Below are 17622 nucleotides of genomic sequence, written 5' to 3'. Positions count from 1 at the left end.
AAAATACAAATGGATCAAACCCCTTTCCCTTCTCATTGTACAGAGTCTCAGTGGAGCAAACTCCTTTCCATTCATCCGCATTGTGTAATCCCATTGGATCAAACACCCTTTCTCGTTCACTCCCATTGTACACAATCTCAATGAACCCAATTCTTGTTCCCATTCACTCCCAAAGTACAGAATCCCAATGGATTCAACCTATTAACTCCACTGTACACAAAGCAAATGGACCAAACCCATTGCATTCACTCCCTTGTAAAGAACACAAGTGCATCAAATCCATATCCAATTGCCAATGGATCAGAATCCTTTCCATTCACTCCCTCTGTACTGATTCTGTTCAGATTTACACCTTTCACCTACTGAATCTTGCTCCAAGACTTTGTCCAGAAGTGACAATGGCTCATGGGCCAACATTTGGACACAAAAGGACAATGAAGGTTCCCAGTAAGAGAAGGTTCCTAGTAATGGGAAGCTAGAGGGTGATTGTAGAGGGATGTTTTGTAAACTGGAGGTCTGTGACCAGTGGTGTGCCTCGGGATCAGTGCTGGGTCCATTGTTATTTGTCATTGATATTAATGATTTGGATGAGAATATAGGAGACATGGTCAGTAAGTTTACAGATGACACCAAGGTTGGTGGCATAGGGTACAGTGAAGAAGGTTATCTCAGATTGCAGTTGGGATCTTGATCAATTGGACCTGTGGACTGACGAATGGCAGACGAAGTTTAATTTAGATAAATGCGAGGTGATGCATTTTGGTAGATTGTACCGGGGCAGGACTTACTCAGTTAATGATAGGGCATTGAGGTGAGTTACAGAACAAAGAGATTTAGGGGCACAGGTTCATAGCTCTTTGAAAGTGGGGTCACAGGTGGACAGAGTGGTGAAGAAGACATTCAGCATGCTTGGTTTCATTGGTCAGAACACTGAACACGGGAGTTGGGACGTCTTGTTGAAGTTGTACAAGACATTGGTAAGGCCACACTTGGAATACTGTGTACAGTTCTGGTCACCCTATTATTGAAAGAATAATATTAAACTAGAAAAAAATGCAAAAAAGATTTACTAGGATGCTACCGGAACTTGATGGTTTGCGTTATAAGGAGGCGCTAGATAGACTGGGACTTTTTCCTCTGGAGGCTGAGGGGTGATCTTATAGAGGTCTATAAAATAATAAGGGGCACAGATCAGCTAGATAGTCAATATCGTTTCCCAAAGGTAGGGGAGTCTAAAATGAGAGGGCATACGTTTAAGCTGAGAGGACAGAGATACAAAAGTGTCCAGAAGGGCAATTTTTTCACACAGAAAGTGGTGAGTGTCTGGAACTAGAGGTAAAAGTAAAGGCGGGTACAATTTTGTCTCCTGAGAAGCGTTTAGACAGTTACGTAGGTAAGATGGGTATAGAAGAATATGGCCCAAATACGGGCAATTAAGACTAGCTTAGGGATTTAAAAACAAAAGGGTGGAATGGACAAGTTAGGCCGAAGAGCCTGTTTCCATGCTGTAAACCTCTATGATTCTAAGACTTTAAGAAGTTCCATACTTACCACACACTTGACATTCCAGGATGGTGTTCCTTATCAGTGACATTTCCTTCACCTATTTATAAAACCAGGAAACAACATGAAAAACAATAATACTGCTGGGAAACTGAACCCTGATCCCCCTTCTCTGGACGCTGTGCTGTCAAGGACCTTGACCACTTGATGTCCTGGCTAAGGAATTGGACCCCCATTCACTGAGTCCCCCTTGCCCTGCACATTGACCCGTGATCTGCTATTCAGAGCACTGACATCCAGTTCAGGACACCCACCCTTTGTCCCCTGCTCAAAGCAGCAACTCGCCGATGTGCTGCTCAGGACAGCAGACTCCTTGCCCAGGATATTCATTCCCCTGACCAGGAGTGTTGCTTACCTGCTCACGAATATCTTCTCTCAGGTCACGAAGGACCTGATTGAAAAGAACCAACTGATTGATCAGGGCTTTTGTCTGGTCACCTGAAAAATAAAGAAGTCAGAAAGTTGCATTATCTTTCTCTCCCTTTCCATCCCCATACATTGCTGGTGCGTGGTTCCACAGACAAAGGACTTTTTCTTCCGTGTAAGCTTAAATCATAAGACTGGCATGTTTGGGAATCTATAAGCATTAGAATGGATGGATAGCTCTAACCACCCATTTATTGATCCTTCCTACTTTTCCATATTCAGCACCATTGTCATATCTTGGATGGCATGGTGGCACAGTGGTTAGCATCACTGCCTCACAGCCCCAAGGACCTGGGTTCAATTCCAGCCTTGGGTGACTGATGTGAAGGTTAGATAGATTGTAAAGTTTATTTATTAGTCACAAGTAGACTTACATTAACACTGTAATGAAGTTACTGTGAAAATCCCCTCGTTGCCACACTCTGGCACCTCTTCGGGTACACTGAGGGAGAATTTAGCATGGCCAATGCACCCAGTCAGCACATCTTTTGGACTGTGGGAGGAAACTGCAACACCCAGAAGAAACCCACGCAGACACGGACACAACATGCAAATTCCGCACAGACTGTGACCCAAACCTGGAATTGAACCTGGGTCCCTGATGCTATGAGGCAGCAGTGCTAACCACTGAGCCACCATGGTAAATTGTCCCTTAGTATCCCAAGATGTGTCAGTTAAATGGATTAGCCATGGGAAGTGTATGGAGATAGGGCAGGTGAGAGGGCCTGGGTAAGGTATGCTGTCAGAGTTGGTGCAGACTCAATGGGCCAAATGGCCTCCTTTGGCACTGTAGGGATTCTGTGATTTGAATTAATCACTAACAGGATTCCCATTGCCATTAGGCAGCCATCCACTTGGCACAATTAACTGCCCCAAATTCAACTCTGCACACACTTTTGAAAGTTTAAACCCTCCCCTCCATACACTGCAACATTCTTGGATTCAGAAGGGTAAAGGCCACTCAATGGCCCAGTATTGTTAGGCAGCAGTTGACAAGACATTAGAAGAGGTGTACAGGCCTTTTGAATATTGATTCATGGATGGTGGGGATTGTTGGCAATGCCGGCACTCATTCCTCATTCTTATTGCCCTTCGGGCCTAGTTCTTAAATCAGAGCAGTCTGTGTGGTGAAGGTGCTTTTACACAGCGTTTGGGAGAAAATTCCAGGAGTTTGATCCAGCAACAATGAAGAAATGGTTGATATATGTCCAAGTTATGACGACAGTTTTTTCATTCTCAGAGTATTGCCTCGTCTTTCTCAGTGGGACAGATTGCAGGGTAGGGAGGCACTGTCAACATTTCTGTACAGTCATATAGGTTATATTGCCAGTGTGTTGTAGGATAGGGGTGGACACTGAGTCCACAGACAGATAGGTTGGATTGTTTGCAAAGAGGAGCTAGAGGAGGTGGGTACTTAATGCCAAAGGCAACCTAGCAAATTGTTTTTGTAATTATAATGGGCGATTTTAATGATCAAATACAGGCTGAGATAGTTGGAAACTAAAAAGGCAAAGAGAAGCAAGAATTCCTCGAGTGATGTTCATGAGAATTTTCTCTGGCAGTATGTTTCCAGTCCAACTAAAGAGGAGGTTCCTGGGGAATGGTCCAATATTTATGAGAGAATATTTAACAGTGAGCTATCATTGTTTCATAAGCTTTAGTCTGGTCAAGGAAAGGACAAAGAGGAATCGAAAGGTAGAATAACTAATTAGGTCAAAGCCAACTTCAATGGAGTAAGAATGGATCTAGGCTGGAATACATGACCCAAGAGTGTGGTGAAGACAGGTATAATCGAGGATTCAAAAGGGAATTAAACGGTGAACTGAAAATAATGAATATGCACGATTACGGTGAGGTCAGGACCGTGGCAATGGGTGAATTGCTCATTTGGAAAACAGATGCAGACACAATGAGCCTCTTCCCGTGCTGTAAAAACTCTGTGGTTTCTAGATGGTTGTGAGCTGTCGTGATTCAGGAAAGTGACAAATCTTCCATCACACTGCTGACTTGAGCCTTGCTGATGGTAACAAGGTCACTGAGTGGTCAGGAGGTGATCCACTCATTGCAGAATGTCCAGCCTTCATCCTGCTCCTGTTGATGAACGCAGTCCTGTTTCTGCTTAACCTGGTGGTAGTTCTGTTGGAAGGTCGCTGGTCGGGGTAGCTGGGGTTGGTAATGGTCATTAACCAGCATCTAGGTGACAGAAATGTTACCAGCTACTTGTCAGCCCAAGTCTGAATGTTGTTCTGGGTGTAGTGCAGACCGGCACAGGCTACCTCATTATCAGCAGTGTAGTGAACAGAACTGAATGCTGTAAACAGCCTCCTCCTCACTTTACAGAGGGCAAGTGTTTGATGAAACTGTTGCAGATGGTTGGACTTGGACACCCCACACTGCAGCAGTTCCTGCAGCAACGTTCTGCTGCTCAAAGGACTGCCCTCTAACAACCACAACCAGCTTTTATTTGGTTTAGTCATTGGAGGATTTCCCAATGAAATGAAAACCAGTGCAACAACTACCACCTTAATTTATTGAAGTTAAGGCAAAACACCAGTAAGAAAAAAATCATAATGCACCCAATGGTCACACATGCAGTTGTCACTGGACAGTGATCAGGAGCAGGAACCCTGGCTGATTTCCCCTCTCTCTCTCTAACCCAGGGATCACTGGACAGTGATCAGGAGCAGGAACCCTGGCTGATTTCCCCTCTCTCTCTCTCTCTCTAACCCAGGGATCACTGGACAGTGATCAGGAGCAGGAACCCTGGCTGATTTCCCCACTCTCTAACCCAGGGATCACTGGACAGTGATCAGGAACCCTAGATTTGTTTCCCTTCCCCAATGCAAGGATACTGAAGTCACTTGAAGTTGTCCTGCTGCTGGCCTCAGGGAAACTTGATGGACTTTTACCTGGTGTTGTGAGACTTCTTACTGTGCCTTAATGAAAGTTCAAAATGGACACACGATCTCCTGCTCTGTCAGACTCAGTACCAAATCAGATTTCACATTTATCGGAAACACAAACATTCATTTGAAAACAAAATCTGGGCTAACAATTTTAGTAAAAATTATCCCAGCACCCCATATAATCCACGGAGCCAGCAACATAGTAAGCAGGCATTGGAAAAAGAACTTACCCAGAACTGAATTTGCACCATTCACTGCAAAAAGACAAAACAAATCATTACAGAGATATCAATGAACTCAAGTTAAGCATTTGGAATGAAGAAGATCATCTGAGCTGCACACAACACAGGGAACTGGAGGGAAACATTGGAAACAGACAATGAACCCTGAACACCAGACATTGAACCCTGGACATGGGAACTGACCATTGGAGTCAAACATAGACACAAGGATTGGAAGCAAATATTGGAATCTGAACTCAGGACACAGACACTGAGCACAGTAGGTTGATAGTGGAGACAGTCATGGCACAGGAACTGGACACCAGAGATAAGCATTAGACAGAGGACAGAGGACAGTGGCATAGTGGTTACCACTCAGCTCCAGGGACCCAGGTTCAATTCCGGCCTTGGGTCACTGTCTGTGTGGAGTTTGCACGTTGTCCCCGTATCTGAATGGGTTTCCTCCAGATGCTCCGGTTTCCTCCCACACTCCTAAATTGTGCAGGTTAGGTGGATTAGCCATGATAATTGGCCATATGGGGGAAAGAGGCCCTTGGTAAGATGCTCTTTCGGAGAGTTGGTACAGACTCGATGGGCCAAATGGCCTCTTGAGCACTGTGGGGATTCTATTATTCTAAAAACGGAGTCAGCAATGGCCATTCACCTTTGGAGAGAAAAGGTGATTTGGGAATTCCTAAGGGAGGTTAAATGATAGATAAACACCCAACAGATATTGTGTCTCCTTGGAACGTCACAGCCTCTTGCAGCAATCCCCTGCCCATGTTTGCAGTCATTAAGAGTAGCTTGTTGTGAGTTGGTTTATTTAAATCATACCTGTGTTCCTTAGAGCATCATCACCCTGAAATGGACACTCCTGCAATGCACCAACTCGGGTCACTGTCCCTCCAAGGAACAGCTTCAACTCTTCCAATGAGCCCTGCATACAGCATGAGGTTCGATCATTTCATTTTCATGGAATGAATAAAATAAACCTTTAAGTCAACCTCCACAAAACAATCATGCAAACTGCTAAATCATGGACAACGGAATAGGTTGCTGAAAGTAACAGCAATGCATGATGGGCTGTAAGATCCTGAGATGAGCATGTTTCTATCCCTCAGAAGATGATTCATCCTGAAAGTGAGTTGTCAGTCGGTGGCTGTGGGTTCACAGATGGTTAACGAAACCCATGTTAGCCTTGCAGGCTGAACCACAGTGAGGATGTTGGTTGTGTGCTGGTGGATTATTACCTCAAGCAGCTGCCCTCCCTCCCTCTCTCTGTCTCTGTCTCACTTGTTGTACTGCTTGATTAGAAGGTTTTGACATCATTGTGACGAGGAATCGCTATTTTGGTCACAGTTGAGTGAGTTGATGTTAACAGATCAGACCTTTGTGGAAGCTTTGGGATGGTCTTGGAAATGTTTCACTTGGCTCATATGTGAAGATGGCGTGGCTCTGAGTAGAACACCTGTCCAGGCAGTCTAGAGATGGGCATTTTGATGACATGTCCCGTCCATCTCAGCTAACGTCCTCTATACTTGGCATAGCAGTGTCTTGAAGGACACTCACAAATGTTCTTTAGCCCTCCCATTTCCTCACAGTCTAATCATTTTTTCCAAGATGGCGCCAGTCTTGCAAGCTGTGCCCAGCATACCTTCTAATTCTATCTTTTATATCGATCTAGGCTTCTAAAAATTCATTCTCTTTTAAACTTGCTAACAATGCTTTATTTTTCTCTATGCCCTGGCTATGACTGTAACACAACATTCTGCACTATCTCCTTTCCTTCTCTATGAACAGTACACTTTATCTGTGTAGCACATAAGAAACAATACTTTCCACTATGTTAATACATGTGACAATAATAAATCAAACCATTTGAAAGTACCCACTGAATTAGGGATCTTCAAATAGAATTTCTGCAATCTTGTGTATAACTTGTTAAGTTCCATGTTATATTTTCCTGTGGAATAAGTGTCCATCCTATGTATGTTAAATGCTGAGAAAGACTCTATGCATTTAATAGATCAGGTTTCTGATAAATTTAGACCATAAATTTTAAGAGTTTATCCAAATCTTCCTCAGTGTCCAACTGATGACGTTCTAGCTCCGAAAATACTTTGCACCCAATCCTGTGAAAGTGCCATTGGGTGCTCTGGTTTATTCCCACACTCCAAAGAGGTGCAGATTAAGTGGATTGGCCATGGTAAGTTTGCAGGATCATGGGAATAGATGGGCGGGGGCGGGGGGGCGGGATGCGGGTGAGACTGGTCCTGGGTGGGATGCTCTTTTAGAGAGTCGGTGCAGACTCGATGGGCTGGATTACCACTTTCTGCACTAAAGGGAAATCTATCATTCTGTGGTTAAACCAGTGAGTTTCTCAGGGTTCACACTAGTTATCCAAAAACTAAGCAGGTAAAGGCATCTTTGATATCCAATCGCCTCTCCCTTGTGTTCAATCGTTCCACTAATTTGTTCATCCAACTTCCTTCACCCCTACCAGCCAGCTTCCACCTACCTCACTCTCCCTCTGAGGTTTTTTAATTCATTCATTCATGGGACGTGGGTATCGCTGGCTGGCCAGCGTTTATTGCCCATTCCATTGAGGTGGTCGTGGTAAGCTGCCTTCTTGAATTGTTGCAGTCCATGTGCTGTATGTTGACAGTTGCTACAGCATCGTGTGTTTGACAATGTGTTTGTTCTCAGGGATGGGAAATGTCAAATTGGATCCCAACAGAATGCTGCAAAGGAGAAGATCCAGACGCTAACTCAATAATGTCGAACCTAATCCAATTTGTCCCATGGCCTGAGCTCACCTGCATCCGTGCGTATGCCCTGTGACCAGTTCGCACATTGACCATCTCTGCGTGCCCTGGGGGGATGGTGGCCATGGCTGGGAGCCCCACACTGGAATCCATCAGTCTGCAGTCAATGTACAGCTCTATGGTGATCAGGTCACGTTGAAACCCACTGACCCTCAGGATGATGGAGTGAGGCTTCCCGTCTGACAGGTTTGCATTCTGTAAGTTCACGGACTGGGTTTTCCCATCTTCTCTCAAGTAACGGACAAGGACTGTGTAAAAGAGACAACCAAAAACTTAATCAGCTACTCTTTCTCTTTTCCCTATTACTCCCCTTTCATCTCCACCCCCCCCTCAGCATCCCATTCCTCCCATATCCCTCCTCCCCTTCCTCACCCTCTCTCCGCTCCCTAATATGATACTAACCCCTTTTACACTGATAACTTCCAGCACACTGCTCGTAGCTTCCACGGTGTCCATTGCCTACCTCTGTTGACCTTTCCCATCACAGTAACCTCCAGGTATCTCATGTTGTCTTGTTTTGCATAGAAACCCAGCAGAATGCCACCCTGTCTGGGCGGCAGCCTGAACACTGACACGACAAAGAGCTCATTCACTGTCCGAGTTTCTGTGGCCAGTTTCTCCACTATCGTAGCCTCTTGTTTCACATTCTGCACCGATCCAAAATCAATCACTGCCAGGGACAGAAAGAGAAGGAACCGTCAAAAACAGAAAGACAACCACTTATTGGAAATCGGAACAGAAAATTATGGCAATGCACACAGGATCAATGGCAATTAAAGGACAGCTACTGATTGAGGAGAATATTGTTTCACATAACTACCCCCCCAATGCCTGACTCCAGCTCTACAGGGGAAAACAACTGAGGTTAGTAATCAAAAAGTGATGCACAAGAACTAAGTCTAACATTGGTACTCCAACAAATACAGAAAGTGGACGTGCACACACCTTGCTGAATTTGCTTATGTGACTATATCGGCTTGATTGGCACTCCATCTGGCCCAGCTTCAACATTCACTCTGTCCACCACCAATTCAGAATGTGCCATCTACAAGATGCACTCCAGCAACTCAGCAAGGCTCCTTCGACAGCATCTTTCAAACCATCTGGAAGGACAAGGGCAGCAGGCCCATGGGAACATCACCACCTGCAAGTTCCCTTCCAAGTCACACATCATCCTGATTTGGGAATATATTGCTGTTCCTTCATTGTCACTGGGTCAAAATCCTGGAAGCCCCTTCTCGACAACACTGTGGATGTAACGACTCCTCATTGACTGCAGCGGTTCAAGGCGGCGGCTCACCACCACTTTCTCAAGGGAATTAAGGATGGGCAATAAATGCTGGGTCTAGCCCACATCCCTGTGAAAGAACTTTAAAAATCAACGTGAAAGGTAGGCCATGATTAGGCCAGGGGTTCAGGTATGGGGTTGCAGAATCTTGGGTCTTTGGATTATGAATTAGGCTCCTAGGAGCAGGACGAGGTCATTTTACCCTTTTGATCTGTTCTGCCATTTAATGAGTTCATGACTGACTGCAACGGGCCCAAATTCAATAGCACCTTCAAATAATCTAAATCTATCAGTTACAGATTTAAAATTTAATTTTAATTTAAAATTTAGCATCAGTTGCCATCAACCGGATGGACTGCATCCCAGACTGCTGTGGGAGACAAGGCAGGAAATTACAGGGGCTCTGACGCAAACTTTTAATTCCTCTCTGGCCATGGGGGAAGTCATGATGTGGAGTTGCCGGCGTTGGACTGGGGTAAGCACAGTAATAAGTCTCACAACACCAGGTTAAAATCCAATATGTAGCACAAGCTTTCGGAGTGTCACTCCTCCTTCAGGTGAGTGAAGAGTTGTGTTCGCAAACAGGGCATATATAGATGCAAACTCAATTTACAAGGTAATGATTGGAATGTGAGTCTTTACAGATAATCAAGTCTTAAAAGTACTGACGATGTGAGTGGAGAGAGGGTTAAGCACATGTTAAAGAGGCGTGTATTGTTGGGGGAAAAGTGTCAGAGGACACTGTCAGTGCAGGCTGAATGGGCCGAATGGCCTCCTTCTGCCCTTTACAGATTCTATGACTCTGACTGTTAACGTGGTTGCACTTTTCAAGATCTAATATATGGAAAAGGGAAGTTCAGTTGATGTTGTTGAGGGAGTATTTAATGAGTGGCAGGGCACTAGGTAGCTTTGTGGAATAGAGGGATCTTGGGGTAATTATTCACAGATCCCTGAAGGTGGCAGAGCAGGTGAATAGGAGAGTTAAGGCGGCATATGGGACACTTGCTTTTATCAGTCGTATAAGAGCAGGGAAGTTATGTTGGAGTTGTACGTAGCATTGGTTAGGCCATAGCTGGAGTAGTGTGTGTGGTTCCTGCCACCTCACTATAGGAAGGATGTGATTGCACTTGATGGGATACAGAGGAGATTCACCAGGATGTTGCCTGGGATGGAGCGTTTGAACTATAAGGAGAGACTGGATAGGCTTGGAATGTTTTCTTTAGAGCAGAGAAGGCTAAGGGGGGAAATTATTGAGGTGTTTAAGATTATGAGGGGTATGGATAGGGAGTGTGGAAAGCAGCTGTTCCCCTTGGTTGAGGGGGCAGAGTTTTAGCGTCGGGGTAGATTCAGAGGGGATTTGAAAAAACTTTTTCACTCAGAGAGTGGTGAGAATCTGGAATGTGCTGCCTGGGAGGTTGTGGAGGCTGGAAACGTTACAACCTTTAAAAAGGTATCTGGATGAGCACTTGAAATATCTGAACAGTCAGGATATGGGACAAGTGGAAATGGTATTAGTGCGCCTTTTATTGTCAGTTCAGACTCAATAGGCCTTTTCTGCACCGTATGACTCTGTACAGATAATAAAGGGGATTGATAAAGCAGATGTTTAGTTTATTTATTATCGTCACAAGTAGGCTTACATTAACACTGGAATGAAGTTACTGTGAAATTCCAGTCGCCACACTCCAGCGCCTGTTCGGGTACACTGAGGGAGAATTTAGCACGGCCAATACACCTAATCCGCACGTCTTTCAGACTGTGGGAGGAAACCAGAGCACCCGGAGCAAACCCACACAGACACAGGGAGAACGTGCAGACTCCACACAGACAGTGACCTAAGCCAGGAATTGAACCTGGGTCCCTGGTGCTGTGAGGCAGCAGTACTAACCACCGCACCACCCGGAGTGGAGAGGATGTCCCTTCTTGTGGGGCAATCTAGAACGAAAGTCCCAGTTTTCGGATAGCAGGGGGTAGCAGATTTAAAATAGAGATGAGGAGAAACTAGTTCTCTCAAAGGGTGGTGACTGCGTGGAATTCACTTTCCTGGGGTGCAGCGTATGCTGGGACAGAGTAAATTTGGGGAGATAGACAGATCTTTAATTAGTACGAGATAAAGGGTTTTGAAGAATGGCAGAAAAGTGGAGTTTGCTTCAGCCATGACAGTATTAAATGGCAGAACAGGCTCAAGGGGCTGAATGGCCTTTCCTGCTCCTTATGTTCATAAATGAGCTGCAAACCACCACCATCCTGGGTGTACAATTACTTCCTAATTATCTTCTTGAAAGATCTGGCTTTGACTTTTTACAGTCTTTCCCCCCACTCACATCCCAGATTATCCAATTGATGGGCGGCACGATGGTAGCACTGCTGCCTCACAGCGTCAGAGTCTCAGGTTCAATTCCCAGCCTTGGGTCACTGTCTGTTTGGAGTTTACATGTCCTCCCCGTTTCTACGTGAGTTTCCTCCAGGTGCTCCGGTTTCCCCCTCACACACTCCAAAGATGTGCAGGTTAGGTGGACTGGCCATGCTAAATTGACCCAAATGTCAAGGGGATTAGCAGGGTAAATGTGTGGCGTTACAGGAATAGGGTCTGGCTGGGATTATGGTCGGTACAGACTCAATGAGCCGAATGGCCTCCTTCTGTACTGCTGGGACTCTGTTATGGGAATAGTTTTGCTCCATCTTTTCTACCTATTTCCTTTCATACATATAACAATAATAAATCAAATCAAAGCAGCACCTTGGGATACCTTTATGGTAAAGGTATTTATACAAATACATAGAACATTACAGCACAGTACAGGCCCTTCAGCCCTCAATGTTGTGCCGAGCTATGTGTGAACCCAAGATCAAGCTATCCCATTCCTATCATTCTGGAGTGCTCCACGTGCCTATCCAATAACCGCTTGAAAGTTCCTAAAGCGTCCAATTCCACTATCACAGCAGGCAGTCTGTTCCACACCCCAACCACTCTCTGAGTAAAGAATCTACCTCGGACATCCCTCCTATATCTCCCACCTTGAACCTTATGGTTATGTCCCCTAGTAACAGCTACATCCACCCGAGGAAATAGTCTCTGCACGTCCACTCTATCAATCCCCCTCATCATCTTATAAACCTCTATTAAGTCACCTCTCAGCCTCCTCCGCTCCAAAGAGAAAAGCCCCAGCTCCCTCAACATTTCCTCATAAGACCCACCCTCCAAACCAGATAGCATCCTGGTAAATCTCCTCTGCACTCTCTCCAATGCTTCCACATCCTTCTTATAGTGAGGTGACCAGAACCGAACATAATATTCCAAATGTGGTCTCACCAAGGTCCGGTATTGTTGCAGCATAATCCCACGGCTCTTAAACTCAAACTCCCTGTTAATAAACGCTAAATACAGACTGCTATCTCGAAAGGTTTGATCAAATTACCCTTTCAAATCGCAGGAATACAAATTCAGTCTGTGTGATTCTTTGTAAATTAACTCTTGGAAACCAAGCATCATTGTAGGTCCTGGTTCTAGGCTGTCCTGTGAAATGGAGAAGGGAGGGTTTACAAGGACAGCCTCTGGAGACTTCTCTGGTCTTACTGGAAGTTACTCAGCCAATTCCTCCATTTCATTTTTATTCCTTTTTCTTTTGCTAACTTTGTTTAACTTATCCTGCCACTGCAGTATTACCCTCTGCTCAGTCCCAGATGCCTGGAATAGTTTAACTTCACATGAAGTAACGGACATAATTTCACAAGTCAAGATACTGGGAAATACATTTACCACCCGTAGGAAACTTTTCCAGAGAACTACAGTTCACAATTTCTTACCTTGCATTTCCTGGCGTGCTTCACCGATTCTGCAAAGAGCCAGAAACAGGAGGGTGAGCAGCCCGTGGCCCAGAGCCATGACCGGGAATTGGGGGGGGGAGCAGCACCGCCTTAGACTAGGAGTGTGGCCGCTTTGAGAGTGGAGCCGGCGCTGGGTCAGTCTCGGTGTAACCCAGCCCGGGCTCTGTCTGTCTGTCTGAACTGACTGACTGTCAATCAGCCGGCGTCAGCCAGAGCCTCAACCTCCCTTCACCAGGGACCAGCCCCTCAGGACAGAGTGAACTGGAAACCCCAGCTCCTGGAGTGAACCCGAACCTCATCAACTCCCGGTTTAAACCTCTACCCCTGAGTGTTAACTCTCCATTTAAAGCCGCATCCCAGTTAGATAAGTCCCACATCGAGACCCAAATCCCAAACAGTATGATCTCGTTCTAAACCATCAGTCTTTCTAGTGATGATTGATAAAGAGTTTCCCCAGGACAAGTACTGATTAACAATGCACAATTATTACATGTATTACCTCAGTCCTTTGTATCAGTACTTGGGGTCTATATAGTTTACCTTCGCTTCTGTGCAAGTTTTTTTATTAGTATCACAAGTAGGCTTACATTAACACTGCAATGAAGTGACTGTGAAAATCCCCTAGCTGCCACACTCCGGTGACTGTCGGGTACACTGACGGAGAATTTAGCACGGCCAATACACCCTAACCAGCATGTCATGGCAGGAAACTGGAGCACCCAGAGGAAACCCACGCAGACACAGGGAGAACATGCAAACTCTGCACAGACAGTGACCCGAGCCGGGATTCGAAGCTGGGTCCCTGGCATTGTGAGGTAGCAGTGCTAATCACTGTGCCACATAAGATGATGAATGGGATGGATAGGATAGAGGTGGAAAGACTCTTCCCGCTCAAAAAAGACAGTAGGACTAGGGGGCACAGCCTCAAGATAAAGGGGGGGCGGTTCAGAACGGAGTTGAGGAGGAACTTCTTCACTCAAAGGGTGGTGAATCTCTGGAATTCTCTGCCCGTTGAAGTGGTGGAGGCTGCCTCGCTAAATATTTTTAAGAAGCGGGTTGATGGGTTTTTGATAAGAGAGGGGATTAAGGGTTATGGGGAGAGGGCGGGAAAGTGGAACTGAGCCACGACAGATCAGCCATGATCTTATTGAATGGCGGGGCAGGCTCGAAGGGCCAGATGGCCTACTCCTGCTCCTATTTCTTATGTTCTTATGTTCTTATGTACAAGTTAAGAAGGCACATGGGACACTTGCTTTCATCAGTCATGGCATGGAATATAAGAGTGAGGAGGTAATGTTGGAGTTCGACAGAGCATTGGTGAGACCACAGCTGGAGCAGTGTGTGCTGTTCTGGTCAGCTCAGTAGAGGAAAAATGTGATTGCACTGGAGGGGTACAGAGGAGATTCACTAGGATATTGTCTGGGAAGGAGCTATAAGGAGAGACTGGATAGGCTTGGATTGTTTTCTCTAGAGCAGAGTAGGCTGGGGGGGGAGGAAGGTTATGATTGAGGTGTATAAGATGATGAGATATGTGGACAGGATGAATAGGGAGCAGCTGTTCCTCTGCGTTGAGGGGTCAGTCATGATAAGGGAGAGTTTTAGGGTAAGGGGCAGGAGAATCAGAGGGGATTTGACAAAAACCTTTTCATTCAGAGGATGGTGAGGATCTGGAATGCACTGGGAAGGTCGTGGAAGCTGGAAACATTACAGCCATTGAAAAGTATTTGGACGAGCACTTGAAATCTCGTAACATTCAAAGATATTGGACAAATGCTGGAAAACCAGACTAGTGTGACTTTACTAGTAGTTATGTGGGTGAGGACTCGATGGGCTGCAGGGCCCTGTCATACGCTGAATGACTCTGTGATTCTATTGGTTAAGGTGACAGCGAGGATCTGCCACCTGGGGAAGTGAAGTTCAGTGAGCACCTCTGAAAGAGAAGGTGAGAGAACTGGGTAGGAAACAGTGTGTGAGCAGCAGTTACTGGCCTTGCCCATCCCCATCCTTGTGGTGTTGTGTCTGGGACAGGGAAATATGCAAGCTCTGTTACTGGCCTCTGCAGGATTGAAGCAGATTGTGAGCTGGCCTGTTACTTGGTGAATGTTGACTGACATTGACACTCCCCCACCCCCCCACCCCATCACAAACTGAACTACTGCTGAGAAAACAGCAGATGGCAGATAGCTTTTTAAACCCGTGAGAACAAAAATTGGCCTCAGCGTTTATTTGTGTTTTATTACTAATTTTTTGCCCATGCTTTAGGTGTACAAGAGGAAATCTATTCTCTGTCTTAGAGCAGGAGAATATGATCATCCAATGGCAAAGAAAAGATAAAATATTCTAGAGAGAACAGAAATTTCCATTCCCCCTTCCTGTCTCTGTAGTGAGAGAGAGAAGGGACTTTTCCACTTGGTGCAGAGGGACAGCAAATGAGCTCCCAATTATTCTATCAAAATGCATGTTTCTTTTGAGTTCAGAGTGATATATTTTACCAGTGAGATTATTCATGTCCTATCGGTCATCACCAAACGTCCAACACAATCTTTCAACTTCGAATAGTGTGTGACAGAAGTAAGTGTTGAAAGCAGTTTGCTCATGCACACCCTGAACTATCCAGTGTGATACAAAACAGCCAGTGTACTCTGGGATCCAATGATCATATCCTTTCACCATGTATGCCAGTATCACTCCTCACCTCCTTTATCTCTGTCACACTTAAGATTCACTTATTCTTGGTGCCTATTTGTTACTGAAGCCTGTCATTCACACACTCCCTCCATACGCCCTTCGTAGCTGTGCTCAGGGTTGTAGTTAACATTCCTGATCACGCTCTCAGACTCTATCTGGATCTCCTTGATGACATAATGTTGTTGACTTCCCATCTCCAACTCAATCAGTTTGTTTTTCTGTAAATATAAAAAATACCTCATCAAAAGTAACATATCAGGTGACATTGTGGTTTGCGCTGTTGCCTCACAGCACTAGGGACCCAGGTTCAATTCTGGCCTCAGATCACTGTCTATGTAGAGTTTGCACATTCTCCCCAGCTCCGGTTTCCTCCCACACTCCAAAAATGCGCAGGCTATGTTGATTGGCTGTGCTAAATTGACTCTTAAAGTCGGGGGATTAGAACATAAGAACATAAGAAATAGGAGCAGGAGTAGGCCATCTAGCCCCTCGAGCCTGCCCCGCCATTCAATAAGATCATGGCTGATCTGTCGTGTCTCAGCTCCACATTTGGCCTTGGAGGGAGTGCAGAGGAGGTTTACTAGGCTGATACCGGAGTTGAGGGGGTTGAGCTATGAGGAGAGGCTGAATAAACTGGGCTTGTACTCGTTAGAGTTTAGAAGAATGAGGGGAGATCTCATTGAGACGTATAAGATGATGAATGGGATGGATAGGATAGAGGTGGAGAGACTCTTCCCGCTCAAAAAAGACAGTAGGACTAGGGGGCACAGCCTCAAGATAAAAGGGGGGCGGTTTAGAACGGAGTTGAGGAGGAACTTCTTCACTCAAAGGGTGGTGAATCTCTGGAATTCTCTGCCCGTTGAAGTGGTGGAGGCTGCCTCGCTAAATATTTTTAAGACGCGGGTTGATGGGTTTTTGATAAGAGAGGGGATTAAGGGTTATGGGGAGAGGGCGGGAAAGTGGAACTGAGCAGCGACAGATCAGCCATGGTCTTATTGAATGGCGGGGCAGGCTCGAAGGGCTAGATGGCCTACTCCTGCTCCTATTTCTTATGTTTCTTATGTTTCCCGCCCTCTCCCCATAACCCTTAATCCCCTTGCCTATCAAAAACCCATCAACCAGTGTCTTAAAAATATTGAGCGAGGCAGCCTCCACCACTTCAACGGGCAGAGAATTCCAGAGATTCCAGAGTGAAGAAGTTCCTCCTCAACTCTGTTCTAAACCACCCCCCCTTTATCTTGAGGCTGTGCCCTCTAGTCCTACTGTCCTTTCTGAGCGGGAAGAGCCTCTCCACCTCTATCCTATCCAACCCATTCATCATCTTATACGTCTCAATGAGATCTCCCCTCATTCTTCTAAACTCTAACGAGTACAAGCCTAGTTTATTCAGCTTCTCCTCATAGTTGAACCCCCTCAACTCCGGTATCAGCCTAGTAAACCTCCTCTGCACTCCCTCCAAGGCCAAAATATCCTTGCGTAAGTGCGGCGACCAAAACTGCACACAGTACTCCAGCTGCAGCCTCACCAGTGCCCCATACAGCTGCAGCAAGACCTCCCTACTTTTATATTCAATCCCCCTCGCTGTGAAGGCCAGCATCCCATTTGCCTTCCTGACCACCAGCTGCACCTGTAGGCTGGGTTTTTGCGACTCATGCACAAGGACCCCGAGGTCCCTCTGCACCATCGCATGCTGCAGTTTTTCGCCACGTAAGTAATAGTCCTTCCTACCATTATTCCTACCAAAGTGGACCACCTCACATTTGCCAACATTAAATTCCATTTGCCAGTTCCTGGGCCATTCGCCCAGCCTATCTATATCCTTCTGCAGACTCTCCACACCCTCCGCACAATTTGCCGTTCCACCAATCTTGGTGTCA

At 45.8% G+C, this 17622-nt stretch overlaps 1 protein-coding gene across 1 annotated transcript in view; it reads right to left on the bottom strand.

The window, feature by feature from the left end:
• Nucleotides 1-13245, bottom strand: part of thbs3a (thrombospondin 3a) — a 43832-nt gene extending 30587 nt beyond the window's left edge. The window contains exons 1-7 of the mRNA XM_080182730.1: nt 13037-13245; nt 8405-8611; nt 7933-8189; nt 5951-6053; nt 5126-5149; nt 1919-2001; nt 1552-1603 (exon numbers count right to left, since the gene is read on the bottom strand). Of these exons, the coding sequence (XP_080038856.1) occupies nt 1552-1603; nt 1919-2001; nt 5126-5149; nt 5951-6053; nt 7933-8189; nt 8405-8611; nt 13037-13115 (805 nt within the window). The 5' untranslated portion in view covers nt 13116-13245. The remainder of the gene's footprint in view (nt 1-1551; nt 1604-1918; nt 2002-5125; nt 5150-5950; nt 6054-7932; nt 8190-8404; nt 8612-13036) is intronic.
• Nucleotides 13246-17622: the final 4377 nt, after the last annotated feature.

This window comes from Carcharhinus amblyrhynchos, unplaced genomic scaffold (genome assembly GCF_965287045.1).
Source record: "Carcharhinus amblyrhynchos unplaced genomic scaffold, sCarAmb.v2.hapA scaffold_85, whole genome shotgun sequence".
Taxonomy (NCBI): Eukaryota; Metazoa; Chordata; class Chondrichthyes; order Carcharhiniformes; family Carcharhinidae; genus Carcharhinus; species Carcharhinus amblyrhynchos.
Note: the sequence above shows the minus strand (reverse complement) of the source record. Positions and strands in the feature narration are given on the sequence as shown.